Source organism: Opisthocomus hoazin, chromosome 7, assembly GCF_030867145.1.
Source record: "Opisthocomus hoazin isolate bOpiHoa1 chromosome 7, bOpiHoa1.hap1, whole genome shotgun sequence".
Lineage (NCBI taxonomy): Eukaryota > Metazoa > Chordata > Aves > Opisthocomiformes > Opisthocomidae > Opisthocomus > Opisthocomus hoazin.
The window spans coordinates 63017302-63041420 of NC_134420.1; the positions used below are offsets into that span (position 1 = coordinate 63017302).

Genomic DNA, 24119 nt, shown 5'->3' on the forward strand with positions numbered 1-24119 from the left:
TTCCATCCCTCACATAAGACTCGCACAAGGGTCACTTCTGCTACCTATCACCTGCAACTCATCGCAGGTGATGTTGCACTGAGTTTTCTGTAACTATAGTTTTTGGGGATCAATTCATACAAAAATAAAACATACTTTATCAGTCACTGACACACGCGTTCTCTATCTTATTGTTCACACCAGCAAACTAACACTGCCTTGAAAAAGAACCACAGGCAGCAATTATCCACCGCACTCATTAGTAGCAAAAACTGCTTTCCAGCCATTTCAGTTACCCTCCTGAAATTACGCAGTTAGTTGTTGGTGCCAGATTCCCGTTTATCTCAAGAGCCTTTTGTAACAACAACAAACAATAGCTTCTTCTTCACTTATCAGGCTTCCCATAAGAGGAAGAACTCATGTTACAAAGGAAGGGCCACATGATCATGCCTTACTACCTCAAGGTACACGGGACTCTCACAAGTCCCTTAGAAATTTCAGGATACACAACAGCTAGGAGAGTTATGAGCAGCCCAAGGAAAACAGACTGATCTTGGCAACAGAAGCACTAATGAGTGCAGGACAAGAGGCACAGGCAGGCAGGCAAACAAAAAGCAGAAGTAGTGTAATGGGAGCCAGGTGATCAGCTGTCCCGTAACAAGAGAGCTGGTGCAGGTCTGCTCCATTGCCCACCAGCACCATGCACTGTGTCACTGAAGCTCATGGAGCCATCCCAGAAGATGAAGCTGTTGCAGAGGTGAGAAATGCAAATCCTCTGCTTCTGCCAACCAGAAAGCACGAGTCCTCTCCTCCTCTAACCGAAGCGATGCTCCCCTCAATGCTACAGTTCCTCACAGGCAACGAGCACACGTCACTCCAGTGCAACACTGCTGTGAGAGCAGATTCAGGGTCACATCAGACTGGCACACAAAAGAGTCCTGAATTCCCTCATTCTTTAAACATCCTTTCCTTGTGGTTTTTTTACAAGCATGAAATGAAGACTTTGTGTCCATTTCAGGGAGGGTAATGTTTTATTTAGGATGGCCTGCTAGCACCATAAATTTTACATGACAGAAGCTTCATCCCACAAGATCCTCAAACCTCTCCTCGTTAGTCAGCAGGGCTCTGATCCTGCAGCAGGGAGATGTGGCACCTCCCACCAGGAGCCCTCGCATGGGTGCTGAGCTGTTCACAAGCCTACTCCTTATCCCTGCCACCACCACTGAAACACAGCCTGCCCTGAAGCCTCTCCTCAGAGACCCTCCCCGGAGACAGACCTGCTGCGCCAGCTCCCCCTCCCCACGCTGCCCACAGAAATTCCTCCACGCAGGCGGTCTGGAGATACACGGATGTGAGCGGAGGGTGGGCAGGTCAAGCGGAGCACCCCATCTGCTGCAAGGCCTCTGGAGCTCACAGATAAGCAAATACACACAAGGGCAACAGATAAAAAAGCAAAACAAGACAGGCAGCAGATCCAACATACCCTCCCACGATTCTGGGTCTAGTGCAGGACTCTTGATGTCTGCGGAGCTGTGCCTGGTATCAAGTGTTCTGAAAGGCCAGCTTTTACAGTAAACCGATCATACTCATCTCTCAATTAGCCATGGAAGATTAGCTGGGTTGGGGATTAACCAGACGCTGCCTCCTCGTACCAACCAAGGCTACACCACCACGCCACTGCATGCACAACACAGGGCTCACAAGTCTCTGGGCTGTGCCCCGCTTGGACCTCAGCAGATTAAAGCTGCCCCCGCTCAGCACAGAAACCGGCAGGCTTGTTACAAACTTTTCAAAGGTAAAAGACCTGAATATGTTCTTATCCCCTAACTAACATCACCTGTACTAGCCCGGATCTGATTTTATCTAGGTTACCCCATTCCACATTCTCTTTGATGGCTGAGAGCTGTCAATATCTAAGTTAACCAGCCAACACTAAAACAAGAACATGCTGCATAGCCTGCAAAAGCTGCCCAAAGCATTAGGCAGCTGGTGTGCTGACACCGTTGCCTATGTGCTGAGTAATGATGTCTCACTGTTCCTTTGTGCTCCCTTACCAATCTCTTTCCATCTGTCTTCCACTCAGATTGTACGCTGTTCAAAGCAGGGCTTTCTGTTAGCACCTAGGAGATAATCTGTGACAGGGCACCACCAAATCACCCATATCAGTTCACATGAGCAATCGGTGAATTGGAGTCGACGTTGCTCAGGAACGTGTATGTGAATGGATTAAGCATGGTGTGTCTGGATGGATAATGTGACTCAGAAGTGTTACTAACATTATTCTTTCTCATGTCCACAAACGTAAGAAATGGAAGAAATGAGGGAGTGGGTAGAAAAAGACAGAAAGGCAAAGAGACAGCAGGCTGGGGGACAAGTATCTCTCAAATACAAATGCGCTAGATGACTGGTACCCCGATCAGATGCTGAGAAGAGCTGAGCATCTGCAACTCCTACACACATTCTTATTTCTTCTTTTATAGCTATTAACTTTGCATGCTTCTCCATTTTATTTTTGCTTCATCTGTCGCATACACAGACCAAAACTTGGATCTTATCTTTGTGTATCCCAGTGGCTTCACTGGCATATCATGCGCAAGCACAGCTACACCCACAGGTCAAGGCGTCTCCTTCGCTGCTTGCTGTACATGATGATAGTGCAACTACGCTGGTCACCAGGACAACAGTCACAGCCTGCCAAACTGATAAGAAGTTGGTCGGCTGGTTCATGCTCTGAGAGAGAGCAAGACCAAGGCAATAAATGTAACACACAGCACTGAACTGCAAATGGTATTTGGTTTTCCCCTTAGGGAGCTGGAACGAGAACGAACATGAGAGCAACAAAGAAAGAAGAGGGTCTGAAAAGAAGAGGCTTGCTGTTTAACTTTTAAAGCTCCACAGTTAATGGGCAATGGGAAATGTTCAAGTAAGACACAGGACTGGAGCTCAGACATGGGGCTTATCTCAGCCCTCCCATGCAAAAGGAGCAGCTTTGAGCCCACATAGCCCCAAATTTCCAAAAGTGACCAAAGCTACTGTCATGCCAACAGGCTCAGAGGTTGTCCCTGCTGGACACCAAAGTAAGGGGCAACTAAAAGAAATAAGCATTACATTCCAGGCATTCTCTGTTGCTAGAATTGCCCAGACTGCTAAAGGACTGTATTACCTCATGCCAACACCCAAGGTGTCTCCTGGCTGGACCTGAACTCACCCCAGGAGGAGGAAGACACCTCTTCCCAGGAATCAGCCCCATCAAACAGCGCAAAGCTGAATCCAGAATCGGGGCATGCCATTCAAGAAAACTACTTTGCCAAACAGGCATTTGGTAGATACAGAGGTCAGGTTGTAAATCCAGTCTTTTGAGTGCTGCCAAAGTTCGGGAAGACACAGAACTGGTATCTCTCATGCTCAGTCTTAGGGCGTCAAGGCCCACAGCCCAACCATTTTGCCAGTGCAGAAACAGATATGAAAGACAGTGCGAAAAGAAAACCAGTTGTAACTGGAAGTCAAATCCATTTTATCATGTTACCTATAGCCTATGGGGGGGAGGGTGCTATAGACAGAATTTATCAAAGTGGTAAAGCCTTGTAAGAACAAGAAGGAATTGTGCACATCCAGGTGAAGTCCCAGAATTCTGATAAGACCATTCCTCGCAGAACTGGTGAGAAGCACTGCCCTGTCTCTTTGAGGGATACTCACGGACACAGCAGGCCTTCTGCCAGAGCAAGGCTTGCATTAGCTATGCTCAAAATAAGGTGTGGAAATGCAGGTCACACTGGTCGAGATCTAACCTAAATGGGAACAGGGGAGCAATACAAACACTGCCACACTGTATGACATGGGATCAGGCAGACACACCAGCCAGTGCTAAAGGGGTAGGTGCTGGTTAAAGGTCTCCTCCTCACCTCTGCTCCCCACTCTTTCCTAGACACAGAGGAGAACGTCAGTCTCTTTCTCCTGCCTCTCAGCTGTGATTCAGCAGTGAATACTCTTGTTAGAAAGGTGCCCCAGCATTCAGACACCCTCTCTATTTCCTAGCCTGCACATTAGGGAAAGGAGAACTGCAAAGCCAGCTGCACAAATATCTCTGCTTGGCTGTTGCTGAGATATACACAATGGTCCAACACATTCAAGGCCCTTCTGAGCACAACAAAGCAATGCCAAGAAACAGAAAAATGTCATCAAGGCCATATAGGTGGATTTCTTGCATTTGTTCTGCACCTCAGTCAAAAGAGGCAGGCATAATGCGGGGAGACAAAGAAGCCTTTCTCAGTAAGCAGTGCGGCATGCACTCCTGGGTCACCTCGGGCGGCTGCCTGTCTGCCCGGTCCCCTTTCCCCTGTTTTGATTGTAGCTGCATCCTTTCTGTATCAAGATGTGGATACTTAATGCATGCTCACCTTTGCCCTCAGCTACAAGCTGTTTCTGCTTAGCTAATGCTTTTCTTGGCAGGCTCAGCCAGGCAAGCCAGAGTTCAGTTTGCACCCCGATCAGCTGAAGCACAGATGACTGGCTCTGGGAAATGCTGCGGAGATATGGCCAAAACGAACTCAAGTCACTTACACCGAGCTGCAAATTGCTCTGTGTTGGTACTCGGCCAGTTTGATTCTGGCCCATGACCGGGCATCCAGCCACAACCAAAGGACAAATCAAAATAAACAAACTAGCAGTTTCTTGTAGGGACATATTATGAAGAGATTTTCAAAGCAGGATTTAAGAACAGAATCCTGTCTGTCCTTCATGCCTTAGCGTGGACTGTGCACAAACGACAGACCCTCTAAAAGGCTTCAAACACAGTCAGTGTAAGTGGGAAATGGGCAAGATTTAAGATACAGGACAAGAGTTAAGACATACAGGGCTTTACACAGCTCTGACACAGCTCTCCCATGCAAGTGATGCATGCCAAGCTTTCAAAAGTGGTCAGAGCAAATGGCTGAAGCTTAGCTGGTCCTGAGTAAAGGCTTAAGAATTCGACTTCATTTTATCTGATATTTTTATTTATTTGTTGAGCAGCCATTAGTCAGCACTCCATGAAAGAGACAAATGCGATGGGAAACCCATGACTCATAAGTCCTTTGATCCACTTGTTCTCGTTAGCAGGTTTTTTGGAAAAAAATATTGCACAGCCTCTTGTGCAATAGCCCTGTGCAGAGTCCACGGATGTAGGGAGATGGACCTCCTCAACACTGATCACATCTTCCAGAGATACCTCAGCAGAAATACATAGGTTGGAATCACTATGGCAGACACAATACTGTTCGCAGATCTGGAGCAAAGTAAACAGGCAAAAATCAGGGAAATCTGCCACAACCCAAAGTAAGCTACAGAGCTGCCTCTTTAAGACCTTTGCTAGGGTAAGAGAAGACATTACTGAGTGGTTTACTCCATAGCAGGGGATAAGGAGGTTTGTGCTGACTCTCAAGCAATCTAGCTAGCAGGCTGTGACTTGGCAGCCCACTGCACTCTGCCCGCTTCCCTGCTGCTCCAGGAATTGAGTAAGCTGCGAGCGATCTGCCTGCGTATGTCACAGCATATGCCTCCCCGTGCACCAGAATTAGCACGCTGTTGGATGAGGTGCAGGGGCCACGTTGCCTCTTGCTCCTTGCAGAGTGCAGAATGCAGCAGCTCAGGACTCTCTGCAGAGGAAGCGATGGGACTCCTTCACATCTGCGAGGAGAGATATTTCAGGCTTCATCTGGACGACTCAGCTGTTCACTGTGAGCCTCTGTGGGAGCAGCAGTGGCACTGAGATTCACAATGCGCTATCTGTACAATGAAAAGAACTTTAATCATACGTGTACTAGTAAACATCCTCCAGAGCACACAGACTCGCACAGAGATTCACCCTCGCGGCTGATAGACGAAACTATCAAAACAGCCTGTTGCAGCACTCCTTGTCTCAGTGCACCAGGAAAAAAAGCAAGCAGGGAAAATAAAGGTCTTCCTTAGCCACAGTAGGTGCTACTAACCACAAGAACTGGATATCTACAAACTAAAAATAATCATTTATAAGCATACATCTTTGAAGACAGAAGTATTGCTTCTATATGGCATAATCAGGGATAAGTGCACAACGCCACTACCAGGAAAGACATCCTAGAAGTAAAGTCTCTGAGTTGAACTGGCACATTATCCACTGCTATAAAATGGTGTATCTCCATAGACTTGAATGAGTTCACAAGCATTTACACATGACCTTTGAGATCCCACCTGCCCCCACACACCCTCCCTAACTTCATCTTGCACAGAGAAATCATCCATCACCTAGTCATCCATTAATCTGTTGCCTGTGCAAACAATCAGAAACCAGAGGAGCCGTGTATTTATTACACATTTCTGAATAAGTCATGCCCAGTATCTAGGACAAACAATACATTAAACCCTAAAGAACCCTTTGAAAGCTTTTTGCCTGCTGGAAACAACAATGAAAAAGTAACATGATAGAAAGGGAACGGTGAATCATTCATGACAATGATTAAAAACAAACTGTGGGTGAGTTGCAGCAAAACAACACTGAAAACAGCCACTGTATTCTTCTTGAGTATCTCGTCTTTTAGAGGGTGGAGTGGTTATGAGCAACTTTAACAAGTTCTGCTTTGCGTTCTTTAGTGCAGAGAAGATGTACCAGATACCAAGTCCACAGAGAACTGCACAACCGCAAGTTACAGCTCACTGAGATGCCCCATGACTACACCAGGCACTGAAGCAAAAATGCTACTGTGCTTAAAATTAGTTGTGCAAATAAGACTTAACTTAACAAAAAGGCATATTAAGGGCACTAATGAAATAAGTATAAATTAGACTCCCAAGGACTGAATAATGCTTTACACCAGTGATCTCACTTACATGCACATGAACATTTTTGAATCCTAAAATCAAGTTCTGAAAGAGTTACAGTGCCGAACTGTTCACAGCTACTACCTAATGTTGGTACCATAATTTCCCAGATGAGTGTGGTAGCCACAAATCATGTTATTAGCATATATTTTAGATCCCTCCAACTCTATGAAAATGCCTGTTTCAGGAAAGCTTGTTTCCTATCTTGAGTAAAAAGCTCAAAAATAATCAATGTGGACAAGATCTGTTTCTTAAGAGTCTTAAAATAACATCCTACAGCTTCAAGGCAAAATTCAGCCTCCATTACGCATCTGAGAATTCATTGACCCAACTGTGTGTCATAAGACCTTTCAAACACTGATTTTGAAAACAGTTCAAGGCGGTAATATCCTTGAAAGAAAGTTCTGCCTTCAGTGTGTCTCCTCAGTTGTTCTCAGAAAGAAAAATCTACATCAGGTCAATAAAATCATGCTAGATTTTACAATCAACACCACGTTTGACCTGGATTCACGTTCAAGGGTATTTTTAGCCTTGTTTCTTCAACAAGCAAGACTTATAAGATCGTGGTGTGTGTATCTGTGTGTGTGCATGCACCTGCCTGTCTCTTCAGCCCCATCTACCTGTTCCTGAAGCCCCTGGATAATTCCAAATACACTGACATTCAAGTTCATGAGGCACGGGTAGATGGGTAGAGCGAGACATTATTAGTGCTTCAAGTCAGCTTTTATTAGCCATCACAGAATACCCATAGACCAAAACTGGACCTAATTCGTTACACCATTCTTGGAAACCATGTGTGTTACCAGTTATTTTAATATTGCTCCTAGTCTGTGTAATATCCTCAGCATACATAACACTTCGCATGTGCAAACCACAGAACAAAGTTTCTGCCTCTGTTCTCTTAAGTACCACTCCTTTATTTTTCTTCCAGTTTGGCAAACAATTTACTTTAGTAATATAAATATTTGAGCTGCAAACCACCAGAGCATTCAAAGACTTTGGCACTGCATCGCAGTCATGTATTATTTGCTTCATTACAAACGGTAATCTCTGTATTTTTATTAAGAAGCCCGCAGCTGTACTCACACTCAAGGCAAAGCATACGAAACAAGCAGCAAATTCTGAATTACAACCTAAAAACTCAATATTATGCACTACAAAACATGTAGTGCCCTGCAAAATACATTCAATGTTGCAAGCAAGGCAACTCTGTAAGGGATATAAAATCAGACTTTGGACAAAACTTCTTCTGCTGTACGTCTTGCTGTCTATTTCCAAAATGCATGGCTCTGCCCTCCCAGACAAGCAGCACCTTTGAAGGTTTAGTTGTAGAGAACATGAAGATTTTCCTTTGCCTTCAAAACAGACTTCTCCTTTGCTTCAGCACAAGCATCAGGGATACCTTCTCCTCTACCAGATCTGCCCGCAGAAGCACAAATGTAATCCCTAGCTGGGCCTCAGGACTGCCTCCAAACCACCCAGCTTTGCCAGTAACGCCCCCACATTATTCTGAAGCAAAGAAACGCCTCCATGCTCAAATGAGCAGAAAACAGCAAAACAGGCTGTGACCAGCAGTGTGGACCCCTAGAAAGCAGCTCAGTAGCCACTTGTTTCTGCTCATGGGAGAAGAGCTTTAAGAGCACTTGAGATCCCCAAGGTCTCCCCAGACTGAGAGGACGTTCTGGGGATAGGCTCTCAAAACCAGGGGCTACCACACCTTCCTTTTAGGAAAAGTAGAAAGCCAATAAGTAACTCTAATCACTCATTACTCTCTTTTATTACTTAGAGTTAAAATCTGCTGGGAAATCAATACTGATAATCACAGCACTGGTTGCCAGACTGTCAGAGGCCAAAGGAAAAGGATGAGCGAGGTTGTATATATGAAGGTGTTGGCAAAGCCCAACAGTTGCAGAGGACCTGAGCAATTTCTTCACTGAAATAGAAATGAAAGTGTAAATGGCTAAAACGATACTGGAAGAGAGATTTAATGACACACAAGCAGACAGATTTTGATGTCTGAAGCCTGGCTGTGACAAGTAGCAGGGAAACGTAAATGCAGCAGTTGCTAATGGGCATAATGAACAGGCAGGCAGCTTCGACAGCATGTTCTCAGCTGGAAGATCTATTCCCCAGGAACTCCTTATCTTCCACATCCACATCTTTCACCAACCATGTAAATGCAGCAGTCAGATTTGTCAACCACAAGCATGCAGCTGCTAGATAGTGCCAGTGGTCGCCAGTTAGGCCCATAGCCAAAGCTGCTACCTGGGCAACTGAGGAAGCCTGGCTTCTCCAATTGCTGTCACCAACATTTCCACCTACTGCTGAGACACACGGAGAAAATGCAGCTCTCCAAGCCGGGGGCATCCCTCTTTCACAGGCCTCCAAACTGTGCTGCGCTGAATTCACCTCCTGGTTGAACTTCCATTCCATTTGCACTCTTCATTCATTTCTGTGAGTTTGCCTTTGCTTATTTGCCTCTTTAAACACAGACAGCCTGGTTTTATTTGCTCAAAAGGATGTTTTATTTTGTCCTTTTATCCAAACAACTACTGTCTGTAAAATTCTCAACAGATTCCTCCCACAGACAAAGAACCAGCCAAGTGCAATGCCAAAGGTAAAGGTACACTATTGAAAAATCACCAACACAGAAAAAAAAACATGCAATGCAAATCAATGTGTTCATGTTAAAAAAGAAATACTATGGCAAAAATCCATGGTATCCTACCAAAACAGTGGGATTGCCCAAATGCCCACTGAGTACATGCAGCCTGATAGCCCAAACATCCACTTTTTTAATGCATTGCTGAAGACACGCACTGCTTAAAATTAAGAGATGCACATGACAGCCTTTAGCCCTTCTCTCAGCCTACATGGACAGGTATTACCCAGCTGTTCAGCAAGCTTGCTAGTTCTTCCAGATGTACCAGTTGATCTAAGATATGTTACCACTGTTATTTTGGAAAGGGTATTCCAGCAAACTCACATCCAGATGGAGCCAGTATGCTCTCTGCCCACCTGAGCCTTGTTCACGGAAGCCAAAGTGACAACAGGTCCGTGAGACCTGAAGATGTCCCGGGAAGTCACCCCCTGCTCTGTTTAATGCAACCCGGTGAACACACCTGGTGTCGGATACAGCGTCGGTAACAGGCGGGCAGTGACCACCCGCAGCAGATGACCCAGCGTGTGGGTCTCACATTGAGCGGCGCTAACCGGAGAGCCAGGCCCAGCACCCCCACAGCACCGCTCCCCTCCCCAGCCAGCTGTGTTCATCCCCCACACCGCATCCTGACAGGAAACCCTGGCATACAGAAAAAGCATCCTTTTCCCTTAGCTTTTACACCTATCAAACACTAGTTTATATTCTGCAGAAAAGGCTGGCTACTTCTCCTTGCTGAGGTGCTGCCATACCCTGCCAGACGCTCAATGGAAGAGAGAGAGTGGGAGCGAGCCTCACGGTGTCTACACAGATGGTAACAGCAGATCTGGGGCAGGGCTCGGTGCACTAGGACCCAAACACTAGCTGAGAAATTTTAGCATTTCTTCATAGGAATAGAAGCAACAAAAATAACTGTCATAAATCATGGCTGTATGTGCATCTAACATCATACACTTGCTCTACTTTTTGTCTGTTTACTAATTCCTGAACTACTAATAATAGCTAACACGAATGGTAATGTTACAGACCACAGAAAGGCAGGCATTTCACAAAGTGAGTCTCCCCAGGATGAACAGGGAGCTGCTGGACAGCAATGAATGTAAAGCTGCTGAACAGTAAAACCAGAATTAACCTCTGCCCTTGCTACTGGTCAGTGTCTAGGGTCAATCCCGATGGATTTTGGACTCATGCTTCCCCAAAGGTTGCATATTCAAACCTGGCATGTAAATAATTGAACTTTCTCTACACATTTCCAAGATAGGAAGAAGAAAGGCTATTGCTATTCAGGGTTCAGTGGAACTATACATAATCTCGTCCCTCTTTCCATCTTCTGAAATTACTGAAATTACAGCCAAAGCCATGACGACAGCATGACGAGGAATCACTTACTCACCTGCCAAGGGTTCCTGCCTGCAGTGGACAAAATAACAGCTCTGAACCAGCTGCTGTGAGATAACACGTATAGCTTGCAGCAGAGAAAAGCATTCTTCAAGGCCACGGTTACCAAGTGGGTATTGAAATAGGGTTATGTTTACAGCCAGCCACAGCACTGACAGACAACAAACTTTCTGAAAAATCAACTGCAGACAGGACGCAAGGCTGTCTATCTAACAATATCATAGAATCATAGAATCATAGAAAGTTTTGGGTTGGAAGGGACCCCTAGAGGGCATCTAGTCCAACCCCCCCGCAGCAAGCAGGGACACCACTAACTACATCAGGTTGCTCAGAGCCCTGTCCAACCTGGTCTTGAATGTTTCCAGGGATGGGGCCTCCACTACCTCTCTGGGCAACCCGTTCCAGTGTTTCACCACCCTCATTGTAAAGAATTTCTTCCTTATATCCAGCCTAAACCTACCCTGTTTTAGTTTAAAACCATTACCCCTCGTCCTGTCACTGTTGTCTCTACTAAACAGATTGTCCCCATCTTTCCTATAGGCTCCCTTTAAGTACTGAAATGCTGCAATCAGGTCTCCGCGCAGCCTTCTCTTCTCCAGGCTGAACAAGCCCAACTCTCTCAGCCTGTCCTCATAGGAAAGGTGCTCCAGCCCTCGGATCATTTTTGTAGCCCTCCTTTGGACCCGCTCCAACAGTTCCATGTCCTTCTTGTGCTGAGGGCTCCAGAGCTGAACGCAGTACTTCACACACATGATTACAACGTCCATTTTTGAAGATCTACATTTTAAATATAGACCTATCTTAAGATTTTAAATAGAGCTTTGATTTTGCTGCATTATAACAGACATTGACTCTGTTATTTTTAATAAAAAAATGACTAAGGCAACATAGAACAAAGTTAAACTGTTCAAGGCTGAACTGAATGATAATACAGCATTCCTGTGATAAGGAAACGCACCCTAAGGTCCACTGCGGAAAACTTCCTATTCTCAGACATGAAACCACTTCAAAACCTCACTTACTAATGCAAGTTAAAATGTCTTAGCTACAGAAGTATATGCAAACCCTGCTTAGTTTCTACTAGTGAAGTGCAAAGCACACAAGTGTTCTGTATTTTGAAAGTCACACAAGCAATGTGACCTATGAACTTCAGGATTCATGAAATCACAACACTTTACAGTGGGAGGAGAGAAAATATTTTTCTGTCTTGTCCAAGTCACAAAATACTAAAATGAACAAACTATAAATATTAAGATTTAGTAAAAATATTTGGGATCCAACACTTAATATTAACCAATTGTTCTGGTGGGGAAAAAAAACAACAAGTAGGCACCAAGAAGACAATAATGCACAATTTTAGTCTGTTTTGTATAATCCAGGAGAGTACCATATGATTTCATCTGTATGGGACCTGCTTTTTGCAGAAGGAACACTGTCTTAAAGGGTAACTCTTTAACTTAATGATGTCAATTTATATACTACAAAATAAAAACAAAAATATCCTTCTTCATGCTAGTAATCGTAACTGTTCAGGGTTATTCATTACGTCAAATAGCACCAAATCCAGGGTCTCGTTTCCCTTTTGCTGCTCAGTAAAGTGCTGTTGGCAGCAGTATGCTTTAACACTCATAGTTTATTAACCTCATAGGTGGTACAGCATGGAACTAAAGCCACAGACGGGAGGCATTCAGCAAGTTATACATGCTGCATATTTTCACAGCAAAGGAGTTCCTGCTGTGCTTTTGTTGCCTCCTACATTTTTATGATTTTTCTCCCCTCATGGTAACTGCCAAGCCTAGCGTATTTTGGAGATGCTACGTCATTTTGCCCTAACCCTCATTCTCGTGTTTTAAAAAGCGATGTTCTGTATTTATCAAGGAGACATTTCACACATCCTGAGGAATTCTTAACCTTTTCAAATGCAGGTAGTGAAGTCCAAGACAGACTCGCATGATGTTTTACAGGATGGTGTCCTGGCTACAAAGACTTGCTGTGAAAACAGATGTATAACTAGGGCAGCAGCCATCTCATAGAAGGGTCTTGTTAGAGAGCATCGAGATGTGCACATTTATCTCTGCTTGCTCCAGCTCAGGGAACAAGATTTTTATTGTGTGTCACTGGAAGTGTTAATAACGATAGCCCGGCTTCCACGTTTTCTAAGAAAACCTCATCTATCAGTCACCTTTATATTCTAATGCAGTTCTTTTGTGTATCACACCAAAAATGTTCAAGATGTACTTGAAGGTTCAACAGGAGGGCTGTTTCCTTTGACCGCATCAATATCTTATCGAAGACAGCCGGGAAACCCACGTTTCAAAACTACCTTCAGGCAGGAAGAGACTGAGAGTATATGACATTATTTAATGTCACTACTGGTTTTATCTGCATTCCCTCTCTTTTCCTTCGTACACCCACACAGCCATCAAGGAGCTTTCCAACATTATTCAGTTAGACACGGTGACAGAACTGACGAGTACTGTTCTGCTGGGGAGTATTTACAGGGGTAAGAGGGTTGGTTCATCACCCCATTGATAAAGTCAAAAAAAGTTCTTCGCAATTTGAACGTTTTTCACATTCTAAACCATCCAGAATAGGAATTCCTGTGATACTGGAAATATGGAGATGGAAGAAGCTGGGAAAGAAGAGAGCATGGGGAAGCAAGGACCAAAGTTTTCTGCTTCTTAAGCGAACGTAAATCCAAACACGTATTTCATCCAGTGTCCCAACTCAGCTACGGAGGGCTGGCAACATTTCACATTAAGAATACAGAGCACATGCACACGGCAATTGTATCATCCTTTGTAAGGCAGCCTCAGCACCCAGCGCTGCCCACAGCTGAGCCTGGATGACACTGAAGCTCAGTAACAGGCTCTGAAAGCAGGCTGCGCTGGAAAAACACCATTTATCCGGCAGCTTAATTGCAGCTGCAGCGATGCCAAGCATTCGGTCATCGCCGGTCCGTGACAAGGCGCACCCACCCAAATTTTCATTCCTCCAGCCCCGCGGGCTTTGCCTCCACGAGGAGCGCGGCCCCGCAGGCCTCCCCCACCCGCGGCCCAGCAGCCACGCGGCGCGGCGCGGCAGGGGGCACCGCCGGCCTCCCCCGGGCCTGCTCCGCGCCGCTCGCCCACGAAAAGTGAGGCCGGGGAGCGGGACGCGGGCCGGGCCCAAAGGCGCAGAGCCCTCTCACAGCCCTCCGAGGGCCGCTCCGGGACCTCCCCGGGAGGGGAGGCTCCCTGATGCAGGGCGAGGAGCGCCGGTGAGCGCAACGGCGCGGGCGGGAAAGGTCTCAGCACACCGGGTAGGGAGGACGGGGGGCCGGAGGGGGGGGTGTACTCGGAGCCCCGGGCGCTGCCGCCGCCCCAACCCTGGGCCCGGGCCCTGCCGCACTGACTCAGCCCCGCCAGCTCCCGCGCTCTCTCGCGAGACTCGGCCGATGTAGACGCGATGTCCTTCGGGGCACTGGCGGGGGGGGAAGGAGGCGTAGCCAGGAGTGCTTTGATTGATAGCGGCCGCCTCCAGTGGGTGAGGGGGAGGGCGAGGCCTCAGCCAATAGCGTCGTCCCAAAGCGAGCGGCGAGCCAATGGTGGGGGTGGGGGGGCGGGGCACGCCGCTGGCTGATTGATCCCAGCTTTGGCGTTGTTCAGTCAGAGCGAGAACATTCTAGAGGTGAGTACGGGGCGGCCATTGCCTGGGTCCCGTCAGCCGCCCCCTTCTGCCTCAGCTGCGCGCCGGCCGCCGCCTCTCCCTCCCCCCTTCCCTCTTCTCCCCCCTCCTCCTCCTCCCTCTCCTCACAGGTGCTGCCGCTAACGATGCCCCTGATTGTGTCTTGCCCGCAGATTGCCCGGCGTCGCTGTCCCTGCTGATACTGCCCGCCCCAGGACGCCGGGACCCGGAGGCTGCGGCGTCCGCCTCCGCCTCCCCCTCCGCCTGGATATAAGTGCCCCCACGGCCCCGTTCTCCTCGCACACTCGGCTTCGTCGCAGCCCGGGGCGAGCAGCGTTGGGTTTATGTCTTTATTGGACGAAAACGGTGAGTGTGGGCAGCGGGCTAGGGCGGGTGAGGGCAGCCGCGACTGAGAGGAGGCTTTGGGTCCTGGGGAGGTGGGGGGAGCGGGCGGGCGCCTGAGGCTGGGCTGGGGTTGTTGGCGAACTGGTGGATAGATAGTGGGAGAGGTTTTGTGTAACGAAATGCCCAGGACCTTGGTGCCAGGAGGAAGAGGAACGAGGGGGGGGAACAAAACCCACCCAAACAAACTTAACAGCCCCGAGGCTTCAGTTACACCCACTTTCTGGTGTTTGTTTTTTTTGTGTGATTTTTTTTTTTGGTGGTTTTTTTTTTTTTCCCCCCTTGTAATTCCCCACCACCGCCATGCGACGAGACAAGATGGCGGCGGCTGGGGCCGCGCCTCCCCGGCCCGGGGTGGGGGGGGGGGTGCTCTGTGGCGCAGTCACAAACCCGCCCCGCGCGGGGGGGCGCCCGCTCCTCGGGGGCGAGCCCGGGGGGGGGCGGGGGCGCCGCGGACTGCGCATGCGTGGCTGGAGGCGTCTCCGCCCGCCTCCTCCTCCAGCGCTGACTCAGTGTTTAACTGCTGCATTTATGACTCATCACAGGGCTGAGCGGGGCGGGGACACAGCGCTTTGAAGCAGGGAGCCTGTCTGCCTTCCCGCTTCTTCCTCCCTGCGTAGCATGTGGGGGGGGTGGTGCTTGGGATGAGGTGTCCTAGGGACCAGGAGAGGGAGCTTTAGTCTGCGGCCGACGAAAGCTGTAATCGGGAAGGAGGGGGAGCGGCGGGCTCTGTCGGAGAGATGCCCGCTTCCTCGGCGCTGCTGTGGGCGTGTGGTCGGGTCGCGCGGTGGCTCTGCTTAGATGTTGCAAGGAAGGAAGCTGTTCATGCTTGAGACAAAGTCCACGGTGCGCTTTTTGCTGAGGAAAGGCAAAACTGCATCTGGGCTAATGCGGAACACGAGGCACGTACAAATCTGCTCACTTCTTGTGTTTAAAAAAAAAAAAAAAAAGCAAGCCTGACCAGAGAGGCTCAGACCAAGTGGAACCAATAGATGTGCTCTTACGCATAGATACTAAGGCTATTTTAATGTGTCAATGCTTCTGTCATTAATGAGAACAACACAATGACGTGTCAGAATAGCCATGCTGTGGTCAGGGTTGCCTGCCTAGTCAGCCAGTTGTGGCTTAAGTACTCTTAGATCTGATTATAGAGACACGTGTTAAATATGTAAATACTGCTTAAGGCAACTTTAATAATAGGATTCATCCTCCTTCCCCTTCCTTCCCCTCCCCCCTTCCCCTAAGAAAATAACCAACTGGAAAAGCTGCTGCACTGCTCTGTACCTCTGCATTGCTAGGCTTTCTACAGTGAAGCAACTTATGTCAGACTTTATCAGGCTTATTGTTAAGTCAAAACTCAAGAGAAGCTGCTATGAGAATCCATAAGTGAGGGAGAATTACCTAATTTTCAACTCTTTTCCACTCCGATCCGAAAAACTGGTAAGCCATGTAAAAACTATGTTGGGCTACAGATTGCTGCTGCTTCATCTCACTGATATTTCTCAACATTCTGACAGACTTCAGTTTATGTGATAGGTTCATGCTATGATGTGGAATTGGAAACTTTTCCAGATCTTTCTCCTGATTTCTTCCACCCTGCAGCCTGAAATGTATCACATGACACTCTTGGTGCAAGAGCCATTGATTTCTGTAATAAATCAAGCAGTGTTCCTTTCCCTTCCTTATCGATCACAGCATTCCTACAGGAGTTAATTGTACAGAAAACAATTTTAAGCTGTTCAGTGTTTTTTGGGTAGTACATAAGACGAGGGTGGAAAGCTCTGTGGTGTAGTTGAGGGAAAAGTTACTTAGCAATAAAATTCAAGGCTAGTGTTTTCAGCTCCCCAAGTTGAGGAAAGCCATAGCATAAAGAATGTTTGGGGTTTGTTGTTTTTTTTTTTTTCCTTTCATGCTAAACATAGTCCCTTATGTAGTTCTATAGCAAAATCTGATTGGTACATGTTAAGATAAACTTCATTTCTGTTTATTAAAACTTGCAGAGCTGTTGCGCAGCCACTGGTACCTGTATTGGGGAAACATAGCGTACAAGCAAGAACCTTACAGCCTCAGTGGCGAAAATTTTTTCATGTCAGAGACCGAGAACTCTTGCAGTCGTTTATGTCATCCCGTCTTCTCCAGACAGAAGATACCAAAAAACTGCAATCAAAGATCTCTTCATCTTATTGATAAAGCTACTAATAAGGCAAAATGTCTGTCAACGTCAACCGCAGTGTTTCAGATCAGTTCTATCGCTACAAAATGCCCCGTCTGATTGCCAAGGTAACTTACTATTAGTGGTAAGTAGGTACTGTTTCACAGCGCTTTCTCTCTTGATAGAGGAGGGAGCTAGGTGTGAGGTAATGATAATGTTTAGCCAGTCAGAGGCCGAGGAGGATGTCTGCTCTTTTCTGTCCAGACTAAGAGGACGTTAGCCCTTCTAAGAATACACACTTCAAAGCAGGGTTTTGATGTTCTGAAATGGGGAATACACACTGGGTTTGGCTGTTGCAGTCGCTTAATCTTAAAACACTTTTTTTCTTTAGGTGGAGGGCAAAGGAAATGGAATAAAGACGGTTATAGTCAACATGGTTGACGTTGCAAAGGCGCTTAATCGGCCTCCAACGTGTAAGTAGTCTGGAGTGGCACAGCATTTTTTTATGCTTTTGTGTTTGAAGTGGTAGTGGTAAATAGCTAGTAAAGTATTAATACCATCCTTTTGAGGTTTGTAGGAAAGAAATGTTATTATTTCAGGATGGAATAAGGAAGAGAACAAAGCAATGGCGTATTTACTTACTGTTCAAAATCACAGTGAAAATACGAGAGCATTGGTGGTTACTATGCTTTCTTTACAGATCCTACCAAATTTTTTGGTTGTGAGCTGGGAGCACAGACCCAGTTTGATGTTAAGAATGACCGTTACATTGTCAATGGATCTCATGAGGCGAATAAGCTGCAAGACATGTTGGATGGATTCATTAAAAAATTTGTTCTCTGTCCTGAGTGTGAGAATCCTGAAACTGATCTGGTGAGTGCTTTCCATCTGTGTTAATGGTAGCACTGTGGAAACACATCATTAGATGTTTGTGGAACTGGTGTGAAGTTAACAGCTTGAGTATCTGTGAAGAGAAAATCCAGTACACACACACACACACCCCCCTTTAGGGAAGGTTTTACATTTACAACAGCTCAGATCTTTTGAGCTAGATTACTTCATATCACCCTTAACAGAGCAAGTTCGGAAGTAGCAAACAAACCTGTGGAGATGATAATGTAAACATCGGGTTTAGGGTTTAATGTGTCATTGTTCAGTGAGTGGTGTGTTAACTAGAGGTTGTTGTTCTTTACAGCATGTCAATCCTAAGAAACAAACTATAGGTAACTCTTGCAAAGCCTGTGGCTATCGAGGCATGCTTGACACAAACCATAAACTCTGCACGTTCATTCTCAAAAACCCACCTGGTAAGTGTGTTTCCTTATTTATTGGGGGTAAATGGAACATCGAGTACTATTAATGAAGTAGAAAAACAAATGGCTCGCATCTAATTAAAGTGTAAAAAGGCTCCAGCATACTCCTGGAGTATGTTTGTGGGTCAGGATGAGGTAGCTGTGTTCATAGTTTCGATATGAGCAGTCTCTTCCCTTGTAATCTGTATCCTTCCCCAGTAGAAATGTTTGTGAAGAGTTGGATTTGCCTATGTGGGACAAAGCTGAGGAGGAGAGCTAGTCATCAGGAGCTCGTTGCAGTTCTGACTTCAAGTCAATATGAAGTAGAAGGGGTAGGAAGCAAAAACGGTGTAGTAAATGCTAGCTGTAACATACTACTGTGCAAGCAACACTCTGTGGTAAGCATCTAGTTGCCTGCTGCAATTTAAGCTTGCCAGAACAGAAAAGTCTAACCTATTCCAGGGGTCTCTGCTTAGTGAGGTCACCTGTTATATAGACTTGGACAACCTTATGTCTTCCCAAGAAACAAAAGACTTTCACTGGAACCAGGGGTTTCCCCAGCAGATACACTCAGGGCAGATGTGCATCTGGGGATGGGTACTGTATATAATGTCTGCTGATGAAAGCATTTAGACCCACTTGGGGCGTTGGCAGAGATGCAGTAGTGCAGGGACTCTATATTCTGTAGTTCATAGAGTAAAACATGAAAATTCCCTTGCAGAAAGTGGTGACACTGGTACAGGAAAGAAAGAAAAAGATAAGAAGAACAGAAAAGGCAAGGACAAAGAGAATGGTTCTGTGTCCAGCAGTGAGACACTTCCACCCCCCCCACCAGAGGAGATTACTCCTCCACAGGTTGTGGTAAGTAGAAGGGAAAGTAGACCTGGGGGGTGTGGTGTCTTGCCTAGGTTTGAAACTTTTAGATCACTGATACTCCTTGTGAGTCAGTGTTGCACCAAAAGTTCTTACTGTACCTAGAACTTCACTGCTGGAGTAGAGGTATCACTGTGTCTCCTCTGTAGCAGCTTTATCAGCTCTGCAGTAACAATGTTTGTGTTCCTTGCTAAGTGAGAGCTGCGTGCCCTTTACCATCCAGGTTCCCCTCGAAAGGAACATCCCATGAGTGTACTAGATAAAGTGCTAAACTGCACTTCAGGTACTCCCACAGATGGCTGCAAACTCAAGTCTAGCTTCTATTACTTCTTTCTTACATCTGCCCTTTCTCCATCATATTTGACTTCCAAATGGTAGCATAGCCCTTTCTTTAGGGAAAAATCAGAAGTACCTGTTTATAAAAATGGTCTCAGATTTGTATCTGGAAACAACACTCACCTGTTGCTAAGCTTATATCAACATTGTCTGAACCTGTTGGTTCGGTTTTGATTTTTAGGAGGAGGAAGATGATGATGACTGGGGTGAAGACACGACAGAAGAAGCCCAGAGGCGTAGAATGGATGAAATCAGTGACCATGCAAAGAACCTCACACTTAGTGAAGACCTGGAAAGAACAGTGGAAGAGAGAGTCAACATACTCTTTGATTTTGTTAAGGTATTATTCTCCGCTTGGTTGTTTGGTAGCCAGTCTGCTGTAGTTGTATGACATGTTGGTACGGAGAGTAAGCGCAAGCTGCTTGAGCTTCCACTACAGTACCGGTTCCACCAGTGGTGGGGAAGGAAAGCGGTGCAACAGAGCATTGACGCATACCTCTGCAGCTTTAAAACACTTCTGTCTGTTCCTGTCTTTGTAGAAAAAGAAGGAAGAAGGTGTCATTGATGCTTCCGACAAAGACATTGTAGCAGAAGCAGAGAGACTGGACGTGAAGGCTATGGGCCCTCTAGTTCTCACTGAAGTCCTTTTTGACGAAAAGATTCGTGAGCAGATACGGAAATACAGACGTCACTTCCTTCGTGTAAGCAGTCTCTGCTTTGGCACCCAGTGTCACAACTGTTGAGTTGGCTGTTCATAGCAGCTGCTGTTCGTAGCAACTGTTTGACGAGGTTCTGGATTGCTTGGTACTGTGGGGAAGAAGACTTTCAGTAGTTTGTTTTTAAACCACTACTACTTAACTAGGAAAAACGGCTGGGAGGGGTAGCATGAGCTGTTGTCAGTCTTGCTGTCTCATTGAGAGCATAAGCAGCATTTCTTTCTGGAGAGGAGAATAAACTAATTTAATTGCTTTTATCACAATTCTAGTTCTGCCACAACAACAAAAAAGCTCAGAGGTACCTTCTTCATGGCTTTGAGTGTGTGGTAGCCATGCATCAGTCTCAGCTTATTTCTAAAATACCACATATTTTGAAGGAAATGTATGATGCAGATCTTCTGGAAGAAGAAGTCATCCTTGGCTGGGCAGAAAAGGTAAGGGATAGTGTTTCATGTACTGTGCCAGCTAGGTGCCGGAATGAAGCATACTGCATCTGTCATCTCCGTTCTGGTGTGATAACTTGTGCAGATGTCCTTCAGCGGTTAATCTGAGATTGCGTATTGTCTGGGAGAAAACTCCCTTGCAGAAAGGGGCTGTTGGAGGCGGTGGGGTGAGGTTAGAGTTCTGGGTTAGGCTCCTGCTGTATTTGGGTGTGATCCGATGTCAGTGTTCGAGCGAAGTCTGTGTACTTCTGTCTTTCAGGCCTCAAAGAAATATGTTTCAAAGGAGCTTGCCAAAGAAATCCGTGTCAAAGCAGAACCATTTATTAAATGGCTGAAGGAAGCTGAGGAAGAATCTTCCGGTAATGAAGAAGAGGATGAAGACGAAAACATAGAGGTAGGAAAGACTCACTTACTGTAAACCAGTCCAAGGCTGCGCTGTTCCTGCACGCTTAAGTTTTGTGCTTTGTCTTGATGCATTGTAAAACAGCGGACTTCACGTACTGCTGTGTGTGTTGGGAGCTGGAGGAACACCTCGTTTCTAATGCTTTGTCAGAGCCTTTTTGCTATATGCTGTGACTGGTCTGCCCAAGATCGCTTCTGTAACAGTACAGGTGCATCTCAATAGACCGTGGTCATGGAACAGCACAGTCTGTTGCACAGCAGTAGTTGATACAGTTGAAGATGGACAAGAGGCACTATGTGTAAAGCCTCGCGTTTTGGAAGAGTTAGCAGGGGTGTGGTGGTTAGAAAAGTTGGCTAAAGAACAAGTGGCTGTTTCCTCACAGTTTAGGCCTAGGTAAAATCTGTTAGGTGCACTCGGCTACCTGTGGCTGGGGTTTGTGTTGCATGTGAGCTGGCTGGTTGGTCTCCTCTCAGTAGTACCTACTCTTGGCCATGGGTGTGAGATCCTGCTTCCTGCAGACACACACGCCGCTACCTTCTAACGACAGATGTTGAGGTGTAATTAGTGTCAATGTGTCTGAACACAGCTTTCCCCTACCCTGCTCTTGCACGGGAGGGGGCCGAGCAGTGCGCTGCAGACCACGGAGCGGCGCGGTGAGCCGCTGATGGCTGTGGGCAGGAGGGCTGCGGAGCGGGCGGGTGTTGCAGTGCCTGGTGTTAAAATTACTGAGCGCTTCGTGGCACTGGGTGTTGTAGTGACAGTGTGTGTGTGTTGTCTCCACAGGTGGTGTACTCCACAACTGCCAGTGTACCAAAAGTTGAAACTGTGAAGCCTGCAAACAATAAAGATGACGATATCGATATTGATGCCATTTAAAGCGATGCAGCATAGCTTCCAGCATAATAATGCAAACTTCTCTGCATTTTCTGCCAGAAGTGTGACTTGTACGTGCACAAGCTGAAATGGCTTAACATCCTGCTACTCTTTGTACTCTAAAATGTATCTTTTTACTGTGACTGGTCTTGTGTAACTAAGCCTAATACCAAGGAGTCAGCACATCGGTGGACTGATCTAGTTTGCAGTTGGCATGTTCTGTTTTGTTGTTCTAACTTGTGTTGGACACATTTGGAGCACATTTATACAGTTGTGGAAATAAAGGATTTGGTTTTGGTCAATCTTCACTTGTGACCCTAAACTCCCATATTTTTTTTCCAAGTAAGTATTTACACTGATGGTGAAACATGCAAAGTTTGAGACAAAATGACAAAAATCTCTTGAATGAGACCAAAAAAAAAGAAACAGCCTTATCCTAGAGGCTGTTGCAACAGTGGAGATTTGAAACCTGGTAAGAGGCAGGTGTTGGGCCAGCGGCTGTGTGCAGGTGCCAGCTTCTTCAGGCAGAAGGCAGCTGCCTGCATTCTGATCTTTTTAGGTTTGTTGTCGTGGTTTTTTGGGGTGTTTTTTTTTTGTCTGTTTTTTTTTAACAAAAACAGCTTTTGCCTGCTGAAATTTTCCACAGCTCCACGAGCTACAGGGCTTTGATCGGAGGTGCGGGGAGTGGTGTCTCGGTGGTGGGCAGGCGCTGCCCCTGAGCAGAGGAGCTGGGCGCTTGGCTCCGGCCTGGGTGGGGTGGGGTGGGAGAAGGGACTAGTCCCTTTCTTGGGAGCCCCTGGAGCTGACCTGCACAGCTTGGGAAGTGGATGTTGTAGATTTTGAGGCACCCGCTGCCTTTAGAAACAGAGCACAGAGACACCCAGCTGCAGCAGGAAGCCAATGTGACTGGCGAGTGACAGGTTTTGGCTTGGGGGTGTGGGTCAGGGCAGACATGCGGGGAGGGGGTGTTGCCTTCACAGCCTTTTGCTCTGGGGGACCAGGAGGGGCGAGTGACAGTGCTTTGGGTTTTGTGGGGGTTTTTTTGTTTGTTTTTTTTTCTATCATGAGACTGAGTGTTACAGGTTCTGAGAGATGGAGGTTCCAGCGCACCGTGAGCTGCTTTTCCTCATTGCTGTTCTAGCAGAAAGTGGGATTAGATGAAGGGAGGATGTTTGTTTGCTGGTTATGACAGTGGCGAGCTGAGCCGCGCAGTGGGTGCAGGTCTGTGAACTGACTGTTGTGTTGCGGGGGGCCCCGCAGCAAGCATCCCTTGGCATGAGCAGATGTGGCAGACAGCGTTAGAAAGATGGGGTGAAGCGTCTGGAAGCCCTTTTATTTTAGATAGATGTTTATTGCAGTAGTACAAAAACAAGGGTTTTCAAATTTCCGTAGAAGAAAACTTGTTCTCCTTTCTGTTTAAACTGGGTTTGTATTTCAGAAGTAACCATCAGTTGTTAATGCCCACTGGGACCCTCGAGGGTGAATTGCTAGTCCCCGAGTGACCTCTTGGGCAGAGCCCTCCTCCTCCTGGTGCAGGCTCAGGCCTCCCTCCTGTGAGGGCTGTGAGCACACCATCGCCGGTGTTGCCTGCCCGGCTGCAAGCAGAGTCCGGGAGGTGGAGATCCCTGAAAAAATCCCACCTGAACACAGCGTAGCTGTTGCTGAGCTGGTGGTTTTCGCCTGGTGCTGCTGTGGAAAACTCTGTGGGTGGGTTTTAGTTTGCAGGTGGCAATTCTAGAATCTGTAGAACTCTTTTTAAGGACGAGACTAGAACTTCAGGGCTGGTGACAGAGAGGGAAGGGTTAAAAACACTGGCTAGTTGGAGGTGAGGTTTCAGCCCTGGGCTTCCTGCTCACTTGTATCAAAAGGTGGGGAGTTAGCAACACCCAGAGAGCAGAATCGTTCGCCTGGTGATGTGGGTGCAAGACTGCTCTTCCTCCAGCTGTGCCTCCCTGGCCGTCACCCGCTGCAGGAGGAGGTGGGCGCTTGCGCAGCGGGCGAGTTCTTTGGGTAGGGGTTTGAGTCGGCTTTGCCTTTCTGAACAAAATTCCTGCTTGCGGAGGGAATAAAGAGAAGCCTTGCTCTTTCCCAGG

General features: G+C 46.9%; 2 protein-coding genes and 1 non-coding gene across 4 annotated transcripts in view; 2 read left to right on the forward strand and 1 right to left on the reverse strand.

The window, feature by feature from the left end:
- Positions 1-1531, reverse strand: part of LOC142362072 (tumor necrosis factor alpha-induced protein 2-like) — a 41872-nt gene extending 40341 nt beyond the window's left edge. Inside the window, exon 1 of the mRNA XM_075427313.1 lies at positions 1463-1531. The gene's annotated coding sequence lies outside the window, so the exon portion shown is untranslated. The remainder of the gene's footprint in view (positions 1-1462) is intronic.
- A 12949-nt stretch (positions 1532-14480) lies between these two features.
- EIF5 (eukaryotic translation initiation factor 5) lies at positions 14481-22334 on the forward strand. Of its 2 annotated transcripts, XM_075426612.1 has the most exons (12): positions 14481-14539; positions 14710-14902; positions 16939-17218; positions 17482-17563; positions 17791-17963; positions 18286-18397; positions 19104-19243; positions 19773-19931; positions 20131-20292; positions 20577-20741; positions 21010-21144; positions 21937-22334. In XM_075426612.1, exons 3-12 carry the CDS (start codon positions 17147-17149, stop codon positions 22027-22029), a joined length of 1293 nt encoding a protein of 430 aa, XP_075282727.1. In that variant the 5' UTR covers positions 14481-14539; positions 14710-14902; positions 16939-17146; the 3' UTR covers positions 22030-22334. The 2 variants fall into 2 exon arrangements, with proteins under 2 accessions (XP_075282727.1, XP_075282726.1); XM_075426611.1 differs by lacking the exon at positions 14481-14539 and having other exon boundaries at positions 14591-14902.
- Positions 18766-18889, forward strand: LOC142362108 (small nucleolar RNA SNORA28). Its single transcript, XR_012764679.1, has one exon. It is a non-coding gene; the product is annotated as a small nucleolar RNA SNORA28 (small nucleolar RNA).
- Positions 22335-24119: the final 1785 nt, after the last annotated feature.